Source organism: Blennius ocellaris (assembly GCF_963422515.1).
Source record: "Blennius ocellaris genome assembly, chromosome: 8".
NCBI classification, from domain to species: domain Eukaryota; kingdom Metazoa; phylum Chordata; class Actinopteri; order Blenniiformes; family Blenniidae; genus Blennius; species Blennius ocellaris.
In genome coordinates this window covers 26285356-26304047 of record NC_137657.1, presented here as the reverse complement: position 1 = coordinate 26304047, position 18692 = coordinate 26285356, and the positions used below count along the sequence as shown (strand labels likewise).

The following is an 18692-nucleotide window of genomic DNA, read 5'->3' as shown; positions in this document are numbered from 1 at the left end:
TCTCTCTCTCTCTCTCCATCGCTCCTCCTTTACACCCCCAAAAACCTCCCCCCTCTTATTAAAACAACACGCCAATCTGTTGTAGTCCGGTAAAAGGAGTTTGGGAGCCGCAGCAGCCATAAAGGAGGCTCCACACACGCACACACACATCCAGACGCACACAGACGCACACACACGTCCGTCTGGAAGGAATTAGACAGCTGAAACAGCGGCGCACAGACTTTTGGCCACTTCTGTGCGCTCTGTGTAACCTGGATGCTTTTGGGGGAAACTAGAGAAATACTTACCTGCATGCCCTCCCAAAACACATCAAACATTTGGCTCCTGTTTGACCATTCAGATGGTGATTGAACTTTTTTTTTTTTTGCCTCTTAAAAATTTGATTGCTTTTTGCAACTTTTTAAAAGAATGAATGAAACTGTCAGAAGTTGGAGAAATATATTTATCATTTTTGAAGTCTATTTTATTTATACTTTTTTCTGTTCTTTTCTTTTCTTTCAAGCACGCGTGGTGCCAAAGCTGACTGACAAGATGTTTGTACACCAAAGTTCCATGTGGTCCCCGGTTGATGACTGCAGGCAGACTGTTCAAAGTTAGAGGACGATTGCTTGCAAAAAGGGACGATTGTTGTTTTATTTTTTATTTTTCCCTGCTTTGAATGAGGACCAAATCAAGCGGATTAATGACTGTCTCTACAACTCCAGCTCTGTCACTTCTTTTTCGTCTGCCCGTGGATCGGCACCAGAACCGGCTGAGTTGACCGTATCCTCCCTCTCGGACGACCGAGGAGACAGCAGCCGCGTCAAGGTAGGCGTCCTGGGACCGTTTGGTCCGGTGACCCAGCAAAGACGCACACAGACACTGATGAGTGTTTCTGTTGAATGACACCCATTCGCATGCTGGGAATGCATAGGGAATAATGACGCACAATTTCAAAAACGAATACTTTTGTCACATTTTTCCACTATCGAAGGTTGGGAGAGATTAAAAGTTCTGCGCACTTTATGTCCGTTTATTTCCAACAAGTGCTGCTCATCACATCTCAGCATCTTCACGCACGTGTTCACTGACATCTTCTTACATTAAACATGTTTCAGAGGATCAATTTGTCCATAAACATCTGCATTTGCATCCTTGTGCCAGATGTCGTAATGTGACGACAATTTAGAAAGATGAGATCCAGATTTCTTTACCGTGTAAAACTTCACAGTCTTGGCCCCGAAACTATTATTATAGCTTGAGAATAAACCAAATTGATGACGCAAGAAGCTGTGCGTCATTATGTGAAATCTGTGAGCCAATGAGCGGGCTGGGCTCGGTTTGCCTCTTGGTAGGAGCGCGTAATTTGACGCCTGGAGTGGCAGAGGGAGAATTACGCAGAGGAGACGGATGAAAAATCTTTAAATTTTTGGCAAAAAAAACTAAACAATTAGTAATCGTACAATTTAGTGAATATATTGTGGCTGAATTTCATTAATTTCCTAGAACCTCAAAGCATGACCACACAACTTAAGACAAGTGGCCCGTATAAAGCACCATTAACCTCCTTTTTTAAATATTATATCTTCTATACACGCCCACCACATTAGCTGGATTATGCATGTAATGCAAATGAACATCTGCCTTGCTCCGTTGTCATATTCGCTTCCTCCATCTGCCTCCTTAAACCTCTCGGTGCACAGATACCACTGATGGCTCTTCCCCTTCCCACACAAGGAATGCCCATCTGTGAGTTATACTGTATGTGGGAGAATTCCGGACATGTATCAATCATGTACAGTGACATTTCCATCCTACACATGGAATGTACTTCCTACTGACCTGAAATATTATTTTTTTAAACAAAGTTTTTTATTTTTTAAACAAAGTAAAATGTGTAAATAACCATCCGTTTCAGTGATGCAGTTATTACAGCATTACACCTGAGAAATGGCGCTTCCTGTCGCTTCCTTTACTAATCAGTTTTCCACTTAGTAATTGTAAATTTGAAGCAACAGATGCACATCTTTCTTGCATGTTCAGTGCATGTACAGGCTTTCTGCTTGTGTCGACTTGCATCCAAACTCATGCCAGCATACATTTCCTGATCTCAGTCCAGGGAGTTCCCAAGCTGAGTGCAGTCCTCAGTGGACAGTCCGAGTTTAATGCTTTTATGTGGAATGTTAAACACTAAAGCAGATATTTTATTTGTAGGTGGAGTGAGCTTACAGCTCTTTGCTGAGGTTAAAAACAGGATAAAAAGAGACTTTTTTTTTTTTTGTGACAGTCAAACTGCCGACTCATCTTGTTCTTGCAGGATGTTCTTCCACGCAGAGCGGAGTGCAGTTTACTGCCTAACAGAGGAAAGCATTCCATGGCTGGCCTCCATTAGGGCCCACAACAAGTCTCACGTGCCATTACTGCTCCCAGCAAGGGGGCCTTCACTGTATAGCGCCTTTGGGGCTTGAGGCTGGCAGAGGATAGCTATTGAAGTTAGAGGAAAGCACATTGAGTATGCCCTCCCAAACAGCCTCATCTATTTTGTGCATTAATACCTTCGGTTTTTCTTTTCCAGCTTCCCCTGGTATAGAAAGAGTGAAGCGCCACAGTAACCGGCCAATAAAAGCCAAAATTTGGACGTTGGAGAGGTTTTCAGTTAGACTCCCACTACCTCATACTGAGTCACACAGCGTATCATGAGGAGAGTTGATGCCAGTGTTAATGCACAGATCCAGCGGTTCCAGTGGGCCATAAAGCATCATTAAGAGCAGCACAATGTAAGCTGTGTTTAAAGAGCTGTTCATCAGGTTTTCTTGGCTCTCGTACATCACTTCTCCGTTCTTATTGTCGTCAATAGTCAGAAATCTTGCTAAAGAAGGCAAAACTGTTTGCAATTCTAAATCTAAATCAAAGCCCCGGTCAGTCTTTCTTCTTCACTACCTCCGATCATCTTCTCATTCACCCCTCAAGTGTCTTCATGTTATCTTATAGCCACATAATCTATGAATAGAAACCATTTATTTTGGAGCCCTGCTGATAACACACCGTTGCCAGACCAGAGAAGTGTCGCATCAATGGATAACACGCAGAGACAAGCAGACATCCTTTTTTTTCCCCTGCACTCTTTGTGGCAGACAGACCTGATGACTTTCAGAAGCAGGAGAATCCCAACAGAAGCTGTATTCATGACAGCACCGAGACTCAACAGTCACATTCATTCTTATTGTGTAAATGCTGAGTCGGGAAGAAAAGCAAACAGATGATCACTCAAATGATTGGCTGAAGTGGGAAGAAAGGGGGGGGGCATTCCCGGCTGAGCCACATCTGTACTTTGGCTTCTCGGAGTCGGCCACAGTGGCGCAGCTCCAGCACCTCAGCTGGCAGTGAGGAGAGCCAATCCCACTACTACTGTGCCTCCGGTCCTTCTCCGCCTTCCTCCATGCTTCATCCTCTCAATACAGCTCCCATTGATGCTGCTCTCAACGCCCCCGCTCTCCATGTGGTACCGCTTCCTCTCGTCCACTCGTCTTCCTACTTGAGGGGATGAGTCGAAGGTAGAAGCCTCGCCAGAACACCAAACAGCACGTCTTGGCTGGAGAACAGATTTTAGCGTCAGCGTCTCATTGACCTGCAGCTACCGCTAAGTTCAACACAAGTCAGGTGACGACACCCAGCAAAACACTCAGCGGCGATGTTGCAACCTTTGCACATGACTGCCCACAGTCTTATAACATCTGATTCTAATAGCGTGCAGAAGGTGGGTGAGGAGGGAGACATAGGAGGATGGAAGAAAAGGAAGAAGGGGGCACGTTAAAAGCACCTCCTCTGTAACGTGCCAGTTGTGGCCGTGTCCACCTGATTCCAATCAGGCAAGTAGTGGTGGGTGGTGGTGCTGTTTAGTTCTGGTTCTTATAATGGCGACAACAGTGCACTGTGAATACATGAGGAAGAGAGAGAGTAGGTGTGTGTGGGGGGGTGGGGGGTTAAGGTGGTGGTGGTGGTGATGGGGGGGGGGGGGTTAGGATGGTCACACATTTCCAAGCAGGGCCTTTTAAAAATCCACTTGACCTTTCACTTAATTTAGAGTTTCTTTTATAGCGCATGGCTCCAGCTTGGAGAAGCGCCGGTTTGTAATTAACTGGAACACAAATACATAAATGTCTGAGCACCAAAAGACCAATCAGACTCAGCATCATTGATTATATTTCATCAATAAGTAGAGGACATTTTTGCAGTTTTTCTGAAAGAAAGCAGCTGATGGGAGCTGGCAGAGACCAGAGATTCAGCCTTGAGCTGCGTGTGCGTGTGTGTGTGCGTGCATGCGTGTGTGTGTGCGTGCGTGTGTGTGTGTGTGTGTGTGTGTGTCTGGCCCAAGCCAGCAGCCAACTCTCGACTCTTTCCCAGCTGCTCCCTCTCCTCTGCCTCGTCATCCGGCGAGGAACACGTGAGCCATTCCTGCATCCTGCTGCAACTGTCTTGAGGGTCGTCTCCACATTTTAATGCCTTTCAAATACACGCCCCGGCCTGGTTTTTTTTTTTTTTTTTTTTTGCAGCTCTCCTCGGCCCGCGTACAGGGACGCACCGCGGCAGCTCTTACGCACACATACGCTCGCTATACGTGTTGCTTGTTGGCGTTCCACACTGCGGGTCTCTCCATTGTGTAGTTTTGAACTTCTCCTGGCAGAACATCACGCACTTGAGATTTCAAAGGTGTAGATGACCTCAGCAGATCTGTTTTTCTCATGCTGTCTTGGTGGCAGAGTAAAACTTGTTCCGTGTTTCCTCAGTCGATCGAGAGGCTTCAGCAAACCATAAATTAAATTAATATCAAATTATTATTAGTCGGTTTGCAGTGGGAATTGGTTGTAACCTGATTGTGAGTAATGGACTTTAAATCATTAAATTTAAAGTTTCTTCCTCGTGCTTTAACTGTATTCAGGGTGCAAGCTGACTCACGGCGTTAAAGTTTGATTTGTGAATGGCGCTCATCCAACCAGAAACGCTGATTTGTGAGTGTTACACTTCCAGCCAGTCACTGCTTCGTCACACCAACAAAAAGATGTAAGCTTTATGTTATCTCAGCTCCACACAGAAACAGCGGGCTGTCTTTCTTGGCTCCGCTTCAGATTTACGCTCTCTGCTGAGCGCACGAGTGATGACGCGCGCGCAAATGCGATGGAGACGTGCGTGCGCGCTTCACCCTGGCGAGCCTTGTTATACTTTACGTCCCATCACAGGCCTTGAACCGGAACCCCGAAAGGCTGTCTACTGCTCTCATGTGAGTTGAGTCAAAGCCATCTCCTCCTTGCTGCAGCGCACGTACACTCACACACCCCTTCCCGTGCGCACGTGCGCGCGATGGCCGAAACACACATGCTGTGCGCATTATGCTGAGCTCACATACACACACATGCAGTCGTACACATGGCCAGTGTTCAGCAACTGGGAGGCTTAATGGCATTCTCATTTACCCAGACAAGGTACACATATATCTGACAGCTGCTCACCGTTACATAACATGCATGAGGTTTATTACAGCATGTGGTGATTCCCCTGGCTGTGATAAATCATTTATTATGCCTGAGGACCAGAATGGGTCCCGTATTTCACTGTATTCCTAATTTTCTTGGGAGAATACCACACATTTCCATTTTCACCACGACACTACGAAGCTGGTTCGGCTATAAAATGCTGATTCAGCTGTTTCAAACAAAAGCATTTCATCTTTCCAAATACATGTAAAGATATTTGGGCCATGATAAAAGTTTGAATGTTCCTCTTCTGTAATCAGAAATCCCAGGTTTAAGGCAAGGTTGTTTTTTCCATTTTCTTTTCTGTGCAGGTGATAGGATGGGTATAAAGTTGGCACACAGTCTCATCTTTCTCACAGAATAAATCACAAATGTGGATTCCGGATGCTTCTCAACACGTATAAGAAGATACATAAACATGGTTTTTATGTCGAGACGCTTGCTGATTATGATGAATGCAAAATATAGTAAAGAGCACAAAATAGAATATTCACATGCAGCTCTATTTTGTCACCCTGGCCAGGCGTATATTAAAGGACCACACACACCGTGTGCACCTCGTTCTCTCATCTGCTCTGGAAGGAGATACAGACTCTTCAAAACATCATTGTGTACAAAATAAAACTCGTGAGCGGTCACCCTGAACCAGTCCATCCAGCAGTGTATGATTTGAGTGTAATATCCTGACTCCAAAATTGATTTCAAACCGGCAGATATTGTCTCTAAAAAATGATTGAACTGTGTACATTTGGGCCGTTCATTCATTTATTCATTCATTTGTTGACTCGCTCACTGACTAACTGTCACTTGCACATCCATGTGCAAAGTTGTGATGTTACTTCTGAGACGGGGGTTGAACTCGAGAGACCGTTGATGATGTCAGAGGGAGACTCCATCCAACACAGGGGTCACTCTCAGGTTGGATGCAAGCACACACACACACACACACACACACACACACACACACACACACACACACACACACACACATGCAAAAACACAATAAAGTGCGGGGGCGTTATTGCTCCACATGCATCATGATATCAAAACAAACAGAAAGCCGGAGTGATGTCATCAGCGTGTGTTAATAACGCCTTCAGCTTGCACAGACGCACATTGGCACGCAAAAGATACACACTACTTCAAAGTGACATCATCCGGGTCATCTGTGTGTGTGTCCACCTCCACTGTCACAGACACTGCTCTGATTATAGGGGGCGTCCCTCAGGGACCGGGTCCAATATCAGAGCAGCGTTATGACCGGCTCTTAGTCTCTCTGAGATAATTGTCCATCTGACCTTTTCACGTTTGCGACGCCTCAAAGAGCAAAAGCGTCTCAGTGAATTGACTTGACCCGTAAAAGCTGCGTTTCTTCAGCGGGTTTATAGTGGGGAGACAACAAAAGCCTGTTCGGCTCGAGCCGAATGCGGTTTCACATGAACCAACGTTTGCTAAACAGTGAACATTGGTTTTGATTGCACAGTAATGCTGAGAAATGTGCTCCTTGAGAAAGTGGTTTGCTTTAAGTGGGTGAATAAAGATGTGGTGGAGGACTTTACTCTGCGCTACCTTATATAGCTGTAAAACAATGTAGGAACTGAGAGAAGGCAGTTTAACACAATTAAAATGTGGATTTTTTACAGACTTCTCTCTTTCTGTCCCTCCACTGTTGTCGAAAGGTTTTGTGTGTGTGTGTGTGTGTGTGTGTGTGTGTGTCTGGGGTCTTGTAAATGAGCGGTTGACGTTAAGAGCCTTGCCACGTGCCAGAGGAGGCCTGCTACACTCGCTGTGGCCTTCTCATCCAGTGATCAAATGAACAAGGGATTGTGTCTGCGCCAAGCAGTGTGTGTGTGTGTGTGTGTGTGTGTGTGTGTGTGTGTCCTCTCGCTCGTTGTCGCATGTCTTGTCTGTCTCTGTTTTTCATTCTCCACACTACATGTATCCACCTCTCTCTCTGTCTCTGTCTCTCTCTCTCTCTCTCTCTCTCTGTTTCTCTCTCTCTCTGCATCCCCTCCCTCCATCTGTCTTAGGTGTGGTGCGAATAACCTTTGCCAGATCACAAACTCCGCATGTCTTTACGTACTTTCTGTGTGATGATTTTACAGCGTGTCCTCCATCTACCTTACATGCGTGTTGCTCAGACATTTCTCGTGATGTATTTCTCATGCAATCAGCTGAACGTGGCATGGAGGAAGCTGCACACCGTCACACAGACAGGACTAGGAACTGTCCCACAAGGGGGCGCCCTAGGTCGGTCAAGTCAAAAGGTCCTTTTGGCGTCCGGCCTTACGTTCACCGCACATCTTCGTCTGTGCGTCTCCTGTTGACGGTGGCTTTATTTGTGACGCTCTCTACAGGGAGTCTCGGCGAGGGACGAGGCACACGTGCAGCATTAGAAGATTCGGAAAAGCTCATGTCTTCTCCTTCTCCTTCTTCTTCTTCCCACGGAGATATAAACAGATGACATCACAGGGTGGTCCGCTCCGCGTTGAGCCGAGCCACTCTGAGTGGGTCTCGGGCCGGTCTGCCAAACAGATGGCGGTAGCAGCATAATGAGGGCTGGAAACTAAACTTCAGGAGTGAGAGCAAAGGCCTGTGCAGCAGGGAAGCTGTCACCCAAGTCGTTTTTTTGCGCAGTTTAGATAAAAAAAAGCGGTGGATGTCCATTATCAGTACCAACCCCCACCCCTCTCATGAAAACACAGACAATAATGGTGCATGATCCGAGCTCCTTATATGGCGTTCAACTCAAGACCCGTTAAATTTACTGTACAGTGGAAAAAAAAATCCATAGCTGCCATTATTCTTTCGTTGGGTGGGTCGAGGCAGCCAGCTTGTTGCTTAATTAGGTCAAGAAATCTTGTAACGTGCGCCCACCCACACTAAAAGTGAGAGTTGGAACAATCGGCTACTCACAACTGTCTGACATTTAGACGGATTTTGGGGGAGAGGCGGAGGGAGGAAGAAGGTGAAGGAGAGGGCAAAACAAGGAGAAACTTTACTGCTTTCACTACTTGCCGCTTTCCTCCAGCAAAACAATACGGTTGTGTGTGTGTGTGTGTGTGTGTGTGTGCGTGCCATAGTATAATGGAAAATGCTGTGTATGAGCATTTCTTGTATTTTATAAGGGTTTGCATGGTTTAAAGCGCTTGGTAGGCATCATATTTGCACAACAAGCCCATCAAAGTATATTTGATGTTGATTTTCCTTTAATAAATTGTTGACGTTTACTGCACAGTCTCTAAAATGAACCTTTTTCTTCTGTCGGTAGATGAAGTGTCAAAGAGTCCTGACATACCTGAGGATATTCGGGACCACCATGTTTGGTGTGTCCCTCCTGGTCGGCATCTCCACTGCCTACATCATGGGCTACCAGTTCGTCACGACGGCGGGCAATTACCTCTCCTTCGGCATGTACGGCGCCATCTTGGTGGTCCACCTCATCGTCCAGAGTCTGTTTGCGCTCCTGGAACACAGAAACATGCGTCGCTCCCTGGAGACGCCCATCAAACTGAACAAGTCGCTGGCGCTGTGCATCGCGGCGTACCAGGAGGACCCCAACTACCTGAGGAAGTGCCTGGTGTCGGTCAAGAGGCTGACGTACCCGGGGATCAAGGTGATCATGGTGATCGACGGGAACTCAAACGATGACCTGTACATGATGGAGATTTTCAAAGAGATCATGGGGTGGGACAAGTCGGCCACGTACGTTTGGCGGAGTAACTATCATGCCCGGGGCCCCGATGAGACGGACGAGAGCTACGCCGAGAGCCTCCAGCAGATCTCCAGGCTGGTGCTGAACAACAAGTTGGTGTGTGTCATGCAGAAGTGGGGAGGGAAGAGGGAGGTCATGTACACGGCCTTCAAAGCGCTCGGACGGAGTATGGACTATGTGCAGGTGAGGATAAGAGCAATCAGTTTATGTGGGAATAATATTTGATAATAACTGATGATGAACCTCTAATTTTAAATTTTTTTGTCGTATATGAAGAAAGCTGGAGCATCGCAGAACGATTTTCTCTGTGTCCTGCCAGCTGGCTGCTTGATGATGAGCTACTGTTGACAGGAGGAGCAGTGCAAACTACTTGAGCATCCTTACAAAAACATTCTAACATGTCAGATTTTTTCTGCTTTCTTCCTTGGTTATCCGTTCAAAATTGTTTCTTTCCAGATTGAAGATCACGTTTCTCCAAACAAATCGAAATAGCTAATCTGAAGTGATTGAGCGAATCAGTCCTTTGACTGACCAAAAAAAGTGGTGACAGCTCAGCTCAGCTCAGAGTCACAGTGGAAATCCCAAAACACTGCTATGTGTGTCAAATCACATCATTCACGTCGATACTCGTATAATTTCAGATATAATAATGAAACATAAAATCAGCCAGGCATGGCTGAAAGCAGCTGCACAGGGTGTTGTGAAATGATATGAGTCAGTGGTATGTTGAGAATCAGCAGCACTGAGTCAGCTTGAGACACAATGAAGGTTTCTTCTGAGTTTCAAGTGAAAGCGTCTTTTCCCTTTCAGTTTTGTTTCAGAAAAAAATGTTACATTTACACGATAATGTTTTAAGTTTAAACTCGTGGTTTTTGCGTTTTTGTTTAAGTAAAGATTCTTCTTCACACAGCAATGTTGTGAAAACAATGTAGTGTTCATGTAGGGCCACTTGGGGTGCACATGCGCAGTAGCAACGTTTTAAAAAAGTTGCTTTTTCAGTGTTTTTTTCATATGAAAACATTGCCATGTAAACAGGACTTAAAAATGTTTTTGAGTTCAAATGGCAACATTTTTAAACGATGTAGATAGCACGGTGGGCCAGTCGTGCCACACTGTGAACAATATGTTGTGAAAATAGACAATGGTTGTAGAGAGACATTCACATGGACAGACAGCCAAGGTGGATTGCTCTTCCAGGTGTCGTTCAACTATAAAAAATACCAAGCCCCAGGAGAATATGGGCTGGGAGTCATGACACTCTGGAGGACGCCATGTTTGTTATTGTCCTCCTTGTCGTACACATACAGAAGAACTATTTACTACTGCTGTGATGTAGCATTTCTGAAAAGTTGCATTATTCCCCATTATACAGAGAGGCAGAATTTAAGTATTTTCAAAAAGTTCCATTCAAGAAGTTGCATTTTCGCCCCCATTTTCACTGAGTTGGAATAGAAACGTTTTTAAAAAGTTGCATTTCCCTTCGTTTCCACAGAGACAGAGATGAATCATTAAAAAAAAAAACTCCACCCTGGGAGCTGCTTTGAAAAAAAAAACACTTTCAGTGGCACCGAGCACTATGGTCATGTAAACAGACCCTGAAAAATGCATAAAAACGTTTTCAGTTTTAGTGATAAACAGTCAGTTAATGGACAGTGATCATGAAATGACACTGAATGGATTTAATGAACAACTGTTGTTGTATTATACCTTTGAAACTCCAACTATATAAACACCACAGGGTGTGACACCATCTAAAATCTTAAAGCACAGGTGTGAGGCAAAATAGACAAAACCTAACCTAAAATGATCAAAACAAATTGAATGTAAAGGTCAGTACTTTTCATTCATGCAATTTTTGAATGCTTCCTGTGTGTTTCTTTGAATACAACCTCATGTACGAGGACAGCTGACATCTGAGGAGGACACCCTGAGGAAGAGAAAAAGCTGGACTGATTTCATGACAGAGAGGACAGAAAGAGAGATGTCTGCGGAGGAAAAGGAGGAAAAGGGGAGGCGGGGGGCTTCACAAAGACTCTTTTGTGCTGCTTTTAGGTGGACTGTGGCCGTGTGCATCGTGTTGTGAAGTGTAGCATGAAGAGGGGCAGTGCAGCCCACGACTAGGTGTAAAAACAGATCTACTCTACTTTACTGCTATTTGGAGTAGGATCTCAAAACTGCCAGAGAAACTTTGACCACGTATGTTCGTGGGCCAAAATAACTCAAATTATGTAAAATGTTGACTTAAAAATACAGTTAGATTTGAGTAGGCAGAAATAAACTAAGTTTTTCTTTGTGTGCTGGCGTAGCTTGAAATATAACGAGTGACGAGAACAACCATTGCTGCACCAAGCTCCACATTAGCTGAAGAACCTGTTCTCATTGTAAAAGCCATGTTAAAGGAAGTACGCTAAGCTATATAGCCTTCTCTTATTCAAGGGAATAGGATTCATCGTCAGACTTTCTGTCTGCTATTCTCATTTAGTCAGTTTGGCTCAATGTGCTGACATCTTGCCACCTACAGCCATAGTGACTGGTTACATCATGCAGTCGAAGCATCACTGTGTATTTTCACCAAGCATCATGAAATGAATCCAAACCTGTGGCACACACACCAATCTGTGTATTCCAGTGAAAAAAAAGTGTGTGTGTGTGAAGCACATGTGAGGCACGGGACTTTCTGTGATGTTGTCATAGTTTAATATTTCAGTTTTTTTCCCCAATTTAACACAAACCTCGTTTGTACCACAAAAGGACTTTTCAGGTAAACAGTCATCAGCAGGCCTTCATATGCGATTGCTTCACTAATTTAGATCAGCTAATCTATTCAAATTTACATGCTAAATCCTAGTTAGGGATCGACAGTTAACCTAAAATACATTTATTATTGAGAAGAAGCTGGAATATCTGTAGAAGCCCATGTATACAGGGAGAAGATGCACAGAAAGGTCCGAGACCACAATCAATCTGGAGTCTTTTTGTTGTGATGAGTGAGTTTTAACCACAACACCACCTTGCAGACTCACCATGCTATTATGGCCACGTACGCCATCGTATCTCCCAGGTGACCAGCTTTAATCACCAAGTTCCCTCAAAGGCGGCTGCTTATAAAAACCCAAAGATGAGAGAGAAGATGGGCCTTTGGCCATGAGGCTACTACACACAATGGTTGTTGGCTTTGTGGGATGTGGTAGGCCAGTGGTTGGTTCTCCGTTTACTATAGTCACTTATTGTTGCAGTCTGAGGTATTTCTGTTTGTGTTTATTTCCATGAAATTCTGCTCTATTGTAAAGGTAGTTTGTCTCTGTTAATGTCTTATCGGTTGTTCAATTTAACATTATTTTGGTCTTTTCCTTTAAAGATCTGTGGCCGAAACACATATTAAGAGACAATTTAAAGATCCCACATTTTACGTTTTTTCAACAATTTCTAATTGGTGTCAGACGTCTGACAGCATTGTATTCAAAGTGTATTTCCCCAAATCCAGCCTTGGCCGTAGATTTCTGCAATTCTAAAAGTCCCTCTCATGAACTCCACTGAGAACAGGCTGCTTCTCTGTTTGAACCTTTAAATGCTAATGAACTATGTCTGCCCATGCCTACTTGAGTGCAGAGCTCATCTACCTGTGGAATGGTCAAAGTGAGTATCTACTACCAGACGGAGCGGTTCTTTGCTCACATGACATCATGAAGGGAAAATATCCAATTGGCCTGAAATGAGCACATTTGCTAAAAAAATAGAGTAAGCAAGTGAGGGAGATGACAGACTTTCTTCACTTCTGAGGCTTCATACACAGGCTGTGGAGACACACCATATTCCTGTTAGAAAACCATTGGAATACGAATTTTGCCTAATATGGTACCATTAAGGTATGTCCAATGGTAACTGTAAAGTTGGAAAGGTTTCACCTGAACACAATCAAACTTGACCTTGAGAAATTGGAGGTGAGGGATTTCCAAACATGTTAACTGTAGACTTTAGAGCAACAGTACATTGATGTAGTGTGATGATAAATTACACCTCATCTTGGTCGGCGTATGGACTCTGATAACAGCAATAAAAAACAGCACTGCTGGATGTTTCATGTCAGTTATGGTCATGTGAACAATGTAGAAAGTACAAGTTTTCAAAAGAGGCAATTTCCCAGTTCCTAGTGCCATAAAAATTAGAATCACCAATTAATTGATTGTGGAAGGAAGTCGTGTGCTGGAGGAAATCTTCACAGGGGGAACATGCAAACACATTTAATGGTGGTCACCAGGTTTGAACTAGAAGCATTCCTGCTTCTAGCAGAACTAATTTATCACTGTACCACCCAAAACTGAACATGTGCATTGTGGTAACTCATAAGGTTACAACTCAAGTATGGATTGTTCCGTGATGACTGAGAGGGGAACTATGCATACCATCAGTTTTCCATATACATCTGAATAACGTAATAGGATGAGGAAAATCTTTAATGAGTATGCAGTACACGATAAGTAGGAATGTTGAAAGTGAAAAGCATGTGTTGTGCTGTTGTCCGACACTTGCAGCCGCCTGCAGCTTGCCAGCAAACCACTTGTTTAGAGAGAGATTTCAAAAGAACTCTGTGCAGCCCTGCCAGCAAATGTGCCAGTACCCTACAACGTTAGAGAATAGGAGGGACAGCGTTGCGTGCCTTTTCACTATCATCATGCTCGGGCTGGAACAGATGTGTTTTGTTAGCAGGGAGTGGACTCGGGACTTGTTCTCATCACCTGACTCTGCAAGTCAGGAAAATGACCATTTATAGTAGAAAACAGGGAGAACTGCAAATGAACATGAGAAAAATAGTGATAGAGAGTGACTGTTCAAATCGAAAGCAGTCAGTTTGATCTTTGCTGCAGAGCATTTCACACCATACTGTTGCTTGTCATGTCTTTTTGGATAAACCCTCACACATTTGATTTGTACTGAAAACCATGATTGAATGCAGATGTGTTTGATTGGCTCTCGTGTTTAAGTGAAGCTTTGTCGGTTTGTTTGCAGGTGTGTGACTCTGACACCATGCTGGACCCGGCATCATCAGTGGAGATGGTGAAGGTTTTAGAAGAAGACCCTATGGTGGGAGGAGTAGGAGGAGACGTACAGGTAGAGCTGTAAAATCAAGATTCTCTAAATACGTCACCCATTGTATTTTTCCAAACTTCACTCTTCCCCATGTCAATCTCTTTGTAGATCTTGAACAAATACGAGTCGTGGATCTCCTTCCTGAGCAGCGTCCGTTACTGGATGGCCTTCAACATCGAGCGCGCCTGCCAGTCCTACTTCGGCTGCGTTCAGTGCATCAGCGGCCCTTTGGGAATGTACCGAAACTCCCTCCTGCACGAGTTTCTCGAGGACTGGTACAATCAGACGTTCATGGGCTCTCACTGCAGTTTTGGGGATGATCGCCATCTCACGAACCGAGTTCTCAGCCTCGGCTATGCAACTAAATACACAGCACGGTCAAAGTGCCTTACAGAGACGCCGATCACGTATCTGCGGTGGCTCAATCAACAGACTCGATGGAGTAAGTCGTATTTCCGAGAATGGCTCTATAACTCCATGTGGTTCCACAAACACCATCTATGGATGACTTATGAGGCCGTGATCACTGGCTTCTTCCCATTTTTTCTCATTGCCACTGCTATCCAACTCTTCTACCAAGGGAGGCTCTGGAATATCCTCTTGTTTTTGCTCATCGTGCAAGCTGTGGCACTGATTAAGTCGTCCTTCGCCAGCTGCCTCAGAGGTAACATTGTCATGGTGTTCATGTCGTTCTATTCTGTACTGTATATGTCAAGCCTGTTGCCGGCCAAAATGTTTGCGATAGCAACGATCAACAAGTCCGGATGGGGAACTTCTGGGAGAAAAACGGTAGTCGTGAACTTCATCGGTCTGATTCCGATATCAGTCTGGTTCACCATCCTTTTCATTGGGATTATATACACAGTCATTTTACAGACTAGAAAACCCTTTCCCGAATCAGAAAAGTTAGTTCTGGTTATAGGGGCGGTCGTCTATGCCAGTTATTGGGTCATACTGTTGACGTTGTATACAGTGCTCATAAGCAAATGCGGGAAGAGGAAGAAGGAAACACACTACGACATGGTGCTGGACGTATGACTTCCAGACTACAGTCATCCTTTACCACTGAACTCTCTTGGGCTGTTTTCACACATGCGGTGTTGTTGTTACGCAAATGTTTCTCAGATGCAGAGCAGCTCTGGAGGCAAAATTGGTTGAGTTCAACCAGAATGGGCGGAAGACCAGGGTGTTTTATTTAATTTCACTCAGACTTGAATGGCAAAAAGCATATCAACGGCAGTGGGTGTAACCGTGGCGTTTCTGATCGAGCAACAATGGTGTGCTAGCAGAATAACTTGCTCGGATTGGTTTAGTCCAACGTGTCAGACAACTCCGAGTGGCAGCGTTGTGGTTGGCAGTAAGAGTGCTCGGTTTCATGGTATCAGCTACCTCTTCTTGTCATTTTCACTGGGCTTCAGTCGAACATCAGCCGGAGGAACTGTCTGATCTCTAATGTCTCCCGTTGGGGTTCAACTTGACCACAAAGAATATTTTCCCTCCAGAGCATCACTGTATCTCTCAAAAAGATTTGTTTGTCCACACCAAAGAAAAGTCTCAGTGTTGCACCCCCCACACACTAAAGGGAAGCAAGAAAACTGCCAGTGTGTAACTGATAATGGACGACAGAACCATTGTCAAATCAATTAGTAGCAGGAAAATGTGTTAACTTAGGCAACGTTATTGGCGTAATGGGGTCAGTCTGTGGATCCTGAGTATTGATGAGGTCCAACACAAGAATATAATGCACATGTCCAAACCTGTAAGGTCTGGGGGTATTACATGGGTGTGCCTTTACAGTGTTTTGTATCTGTTCTGGGAAGAGCTACAATATCAGTTTATAGAGGTGGAGAACGGGCTTTAAAATGGAAAGCTGCTCTCTTTGTTTTGTTGCACTCATGTCATATGGGAAAGACTTACTTGTACGATTCAGTTGAGCAGCTTTAGGGCAATAGATACCCAGGAATCCTATAATCCAACTATCTTGCTTCTCATGCCAACTTTGAGAAAGCACTTTTCTTTGAAGACAGTTTGGAGAGTGGAGAGGCTTTAAGACACACTTCAGTACACAGCTGTGTGTGAACTGGGTTTTCGTTGTGGCCGCTCTGAATTTGGAGTATGTTGAATGTGAAGACGATTAGGGACGCACTGATACCGATACCAGTGTCGGTTTGTTGGGCCCGATACTGAATCTTTACCGAGTACTCATACTCGGTAAAGATTCCCGATTGAACCCGGCGAGTATTACATGATGTCATGTGTCATTAACATCAGCAGTATCGTTTGCGTACAGAGTGTGAATAGGCTTAATGGACTTTAATAAATACTTTTTTTCAGGGCAAGTAGCTAAAAGTCAGTACTCATACTTGACCTTGTCCTAGCATCAATACGTCCCTAAAAACAAAAAGCAGTTTTCTTTTCACTCCCGTATGACATGACTGCAGTATTTTTCTTAACGTTTACAAAGTGAAGAATCTCAAACTGATCTCTGATTGGTAAACATGTGACCACATGAGAGAGATGGTGTTATCATTGCTGCTGTGTTTTTGTAACAGAAACATTTACCATAATTGTTTTTTTTTATATGAACTTATGAGTTTATGTTGCAAAGAAAGATTTTAACACTATTATTTTTAATGTATTTCTTTCTACCGAGTTGATCGATCGCCATCAAGAAGCAGACAGGCTAGATATGTTTCAATCCAAAGACTTAATGAATTCCGCCCTCCCTATGCCCTCGATCTCTTCCGTTCTTCAGTACTGTATTGAGGACAGCGTGGCGGCATCTCTCCCTTTGCACTGTGCCCGACGGTTTGTAAGAGAACGAGTTAAATGTGAGAAGAAAATGTTAGTGTACCCGCTGTGGTGGGGGGAAAAAAAAAGTACTACCTGATAATTAGGAATGTGAACGAGGGCTCTTGATGGAAGGGAACAGAGTTTTGGAATGAAACAGGTCCGGTGTTTGCAGAGACCTGGAGCAGACATGAATTCAACACTTCCGCACTTTTGTGTCTCTCCCGGCATCCAGCGTGATGCCCAACGTAATCAAATGAAATACCTCAGTGGTTCTCTTTGCATTGCATCAAGGCATCGGGATGGAGCATTCTGACAGATTCAATTAATTTATAATGTTTTTCTTTTTTTTTTTTCCTTTTTACATGCATTTCCTTATTAAGTCAAAGCTGGATTTCTCTGCCTTGTCGGCCCTTTGCTGTAGCCGTTTACTTATTTTTACTTCGTATTTCAATGCATTTTTTTTTTTTTTATATATATAGACATTGTTATTCTATTTTTGCTTAGCTACCAAAGATTCTTTATTTTCATTCATGTTTTTATAAGAACAAAAAAAAAATGTATTTGTTGTGCTTTCAACTGTTCAATGACAATGACTTGTGTATTTGACCAAACAATGTGAAATTATGAGCTGGGGGTTTTGTCTGCAATAACAACAATAAAAATGCAATTTATAGGGATAAATTATTGATTTCAAGAGAGGTGATGAACCTGTGTTTTTGTACTTTGTACGTAGATAGAAATCAAGCATATTTATTTAAAAACCATTCTGGGGTTTATAGGATTTTGTATGTAGTAAGAGTTTCTTCGGTAGCTGTACATGCAAAACTCATGGTTTTACATGTCTACGCTGTAAAAACAATTACCCACATTCAGAAATGTTTTCTCACATAAACCACACGTACCCATGATTGTCACATTTCTGTTGTTTTTTTAAAACTGCACGGACTCATGGCTTCAATGTTCAGTTCTTAACACAATAGAAGTAATAAAGGCAATGCAGACTGAAAGCCTTCATACTAACACATTTCACCAACCTTTGCACAGTGATGTAATTATCTGCAGATCATGTATATTTGAAAGTTGTCAAGTGCCTTACTGAGCAGCAACAAATACAAAGACAAACTGACATGCCGAACCTTTAATTTTCCAAGTGTAATGAATGAAATGCCAAACTAGTCACGGGCAGTGTGGAGCACTTTTGTGTCGTGCCAAATAAACACAAACTATGGTTTTAATCTTCTGGCGCCGGGAGTTTTTCTTTTTCTGTCTTATTTGTTTGTCACATCTGTGGAGTTGCTGTCAAAGTCGGAGTGTTGGAACTTTTGAGACTAATAGCAGGTAATGGAAATGGTCGGAGGTGTTCACCGCATGACTTACAATTTGCAGGTTTTCTTTCAGCATGGTAGGGAAACTCTCACATCTGTCCCGCTCTCCAGTTGAACGTCTTCCTTCTCGCTGTGAAACCTGCTTTGATCCAACTCATAGCGACAATCTCAGATGAATCTGGATAACCAAGGATAACTTAAACATGTTTTTAGATCACAGGTTTCAAACATTAGGCCCGTGGGCTTAAACCGACCAGCAAG

General features: G+C 43.8%; 1 protein-coding gene across 1 annotated transcript; it reads left to right on the top strand.

Annotated features, from left to right (window-relative positions):
• The first annotated feature begins 220 nt into the window (after window positions 1-220).
• has2 (hyaluronan synthase 2) lies at window positions 221-18341 on the top strand. The gene is made up of 5 exons (XM_080500222.1): window positions 221-343; window positions 503-807; window positions 8782-9408; window positions 14233-14334; window positions 14422-18341. Exons 3-5 carry the CDS (start codon window positions 8782-8784, stop codon window positions 15349-15351), a joined length of 1659 nt encoding a protein of 552 aa, XP_080356348.1. The 5' UTR covers window positions 221-343; window positions 503-807; the 3' UTR covers window positions 15352-18341.
• The last annotated feature ends 351 nt before the right edge of the window (window positions 18342-18692 follow it).

What these genes read in the sequence shown, in the direction of transcription:
- has2 (XM_080500222.1), top strand. Translation starts at nt 8,782, where the DNA reads ATGAAGTGTCAAAGAGTCCTGACATACCTGAGGATATTCGGGACCACC. An exon ending in GGAGTATGGACTATGTGCAG is followed by an intron (nt 9,409 to 14,232) that starts GTGAGGATAAGA and finishes GTTTGTTTGCAG; the next exon opens with GTGTGTGACTCTGACACCAT. An exon ending in GAGTAGGAGGAGACGTACAG is followed by an intron (nt 14,335 to 14,421) that starts GTAGAGCTGTAA and finishes ATCTCTTTGTAG; the next exon opens with ATCTTGAACAAATACGAGTC.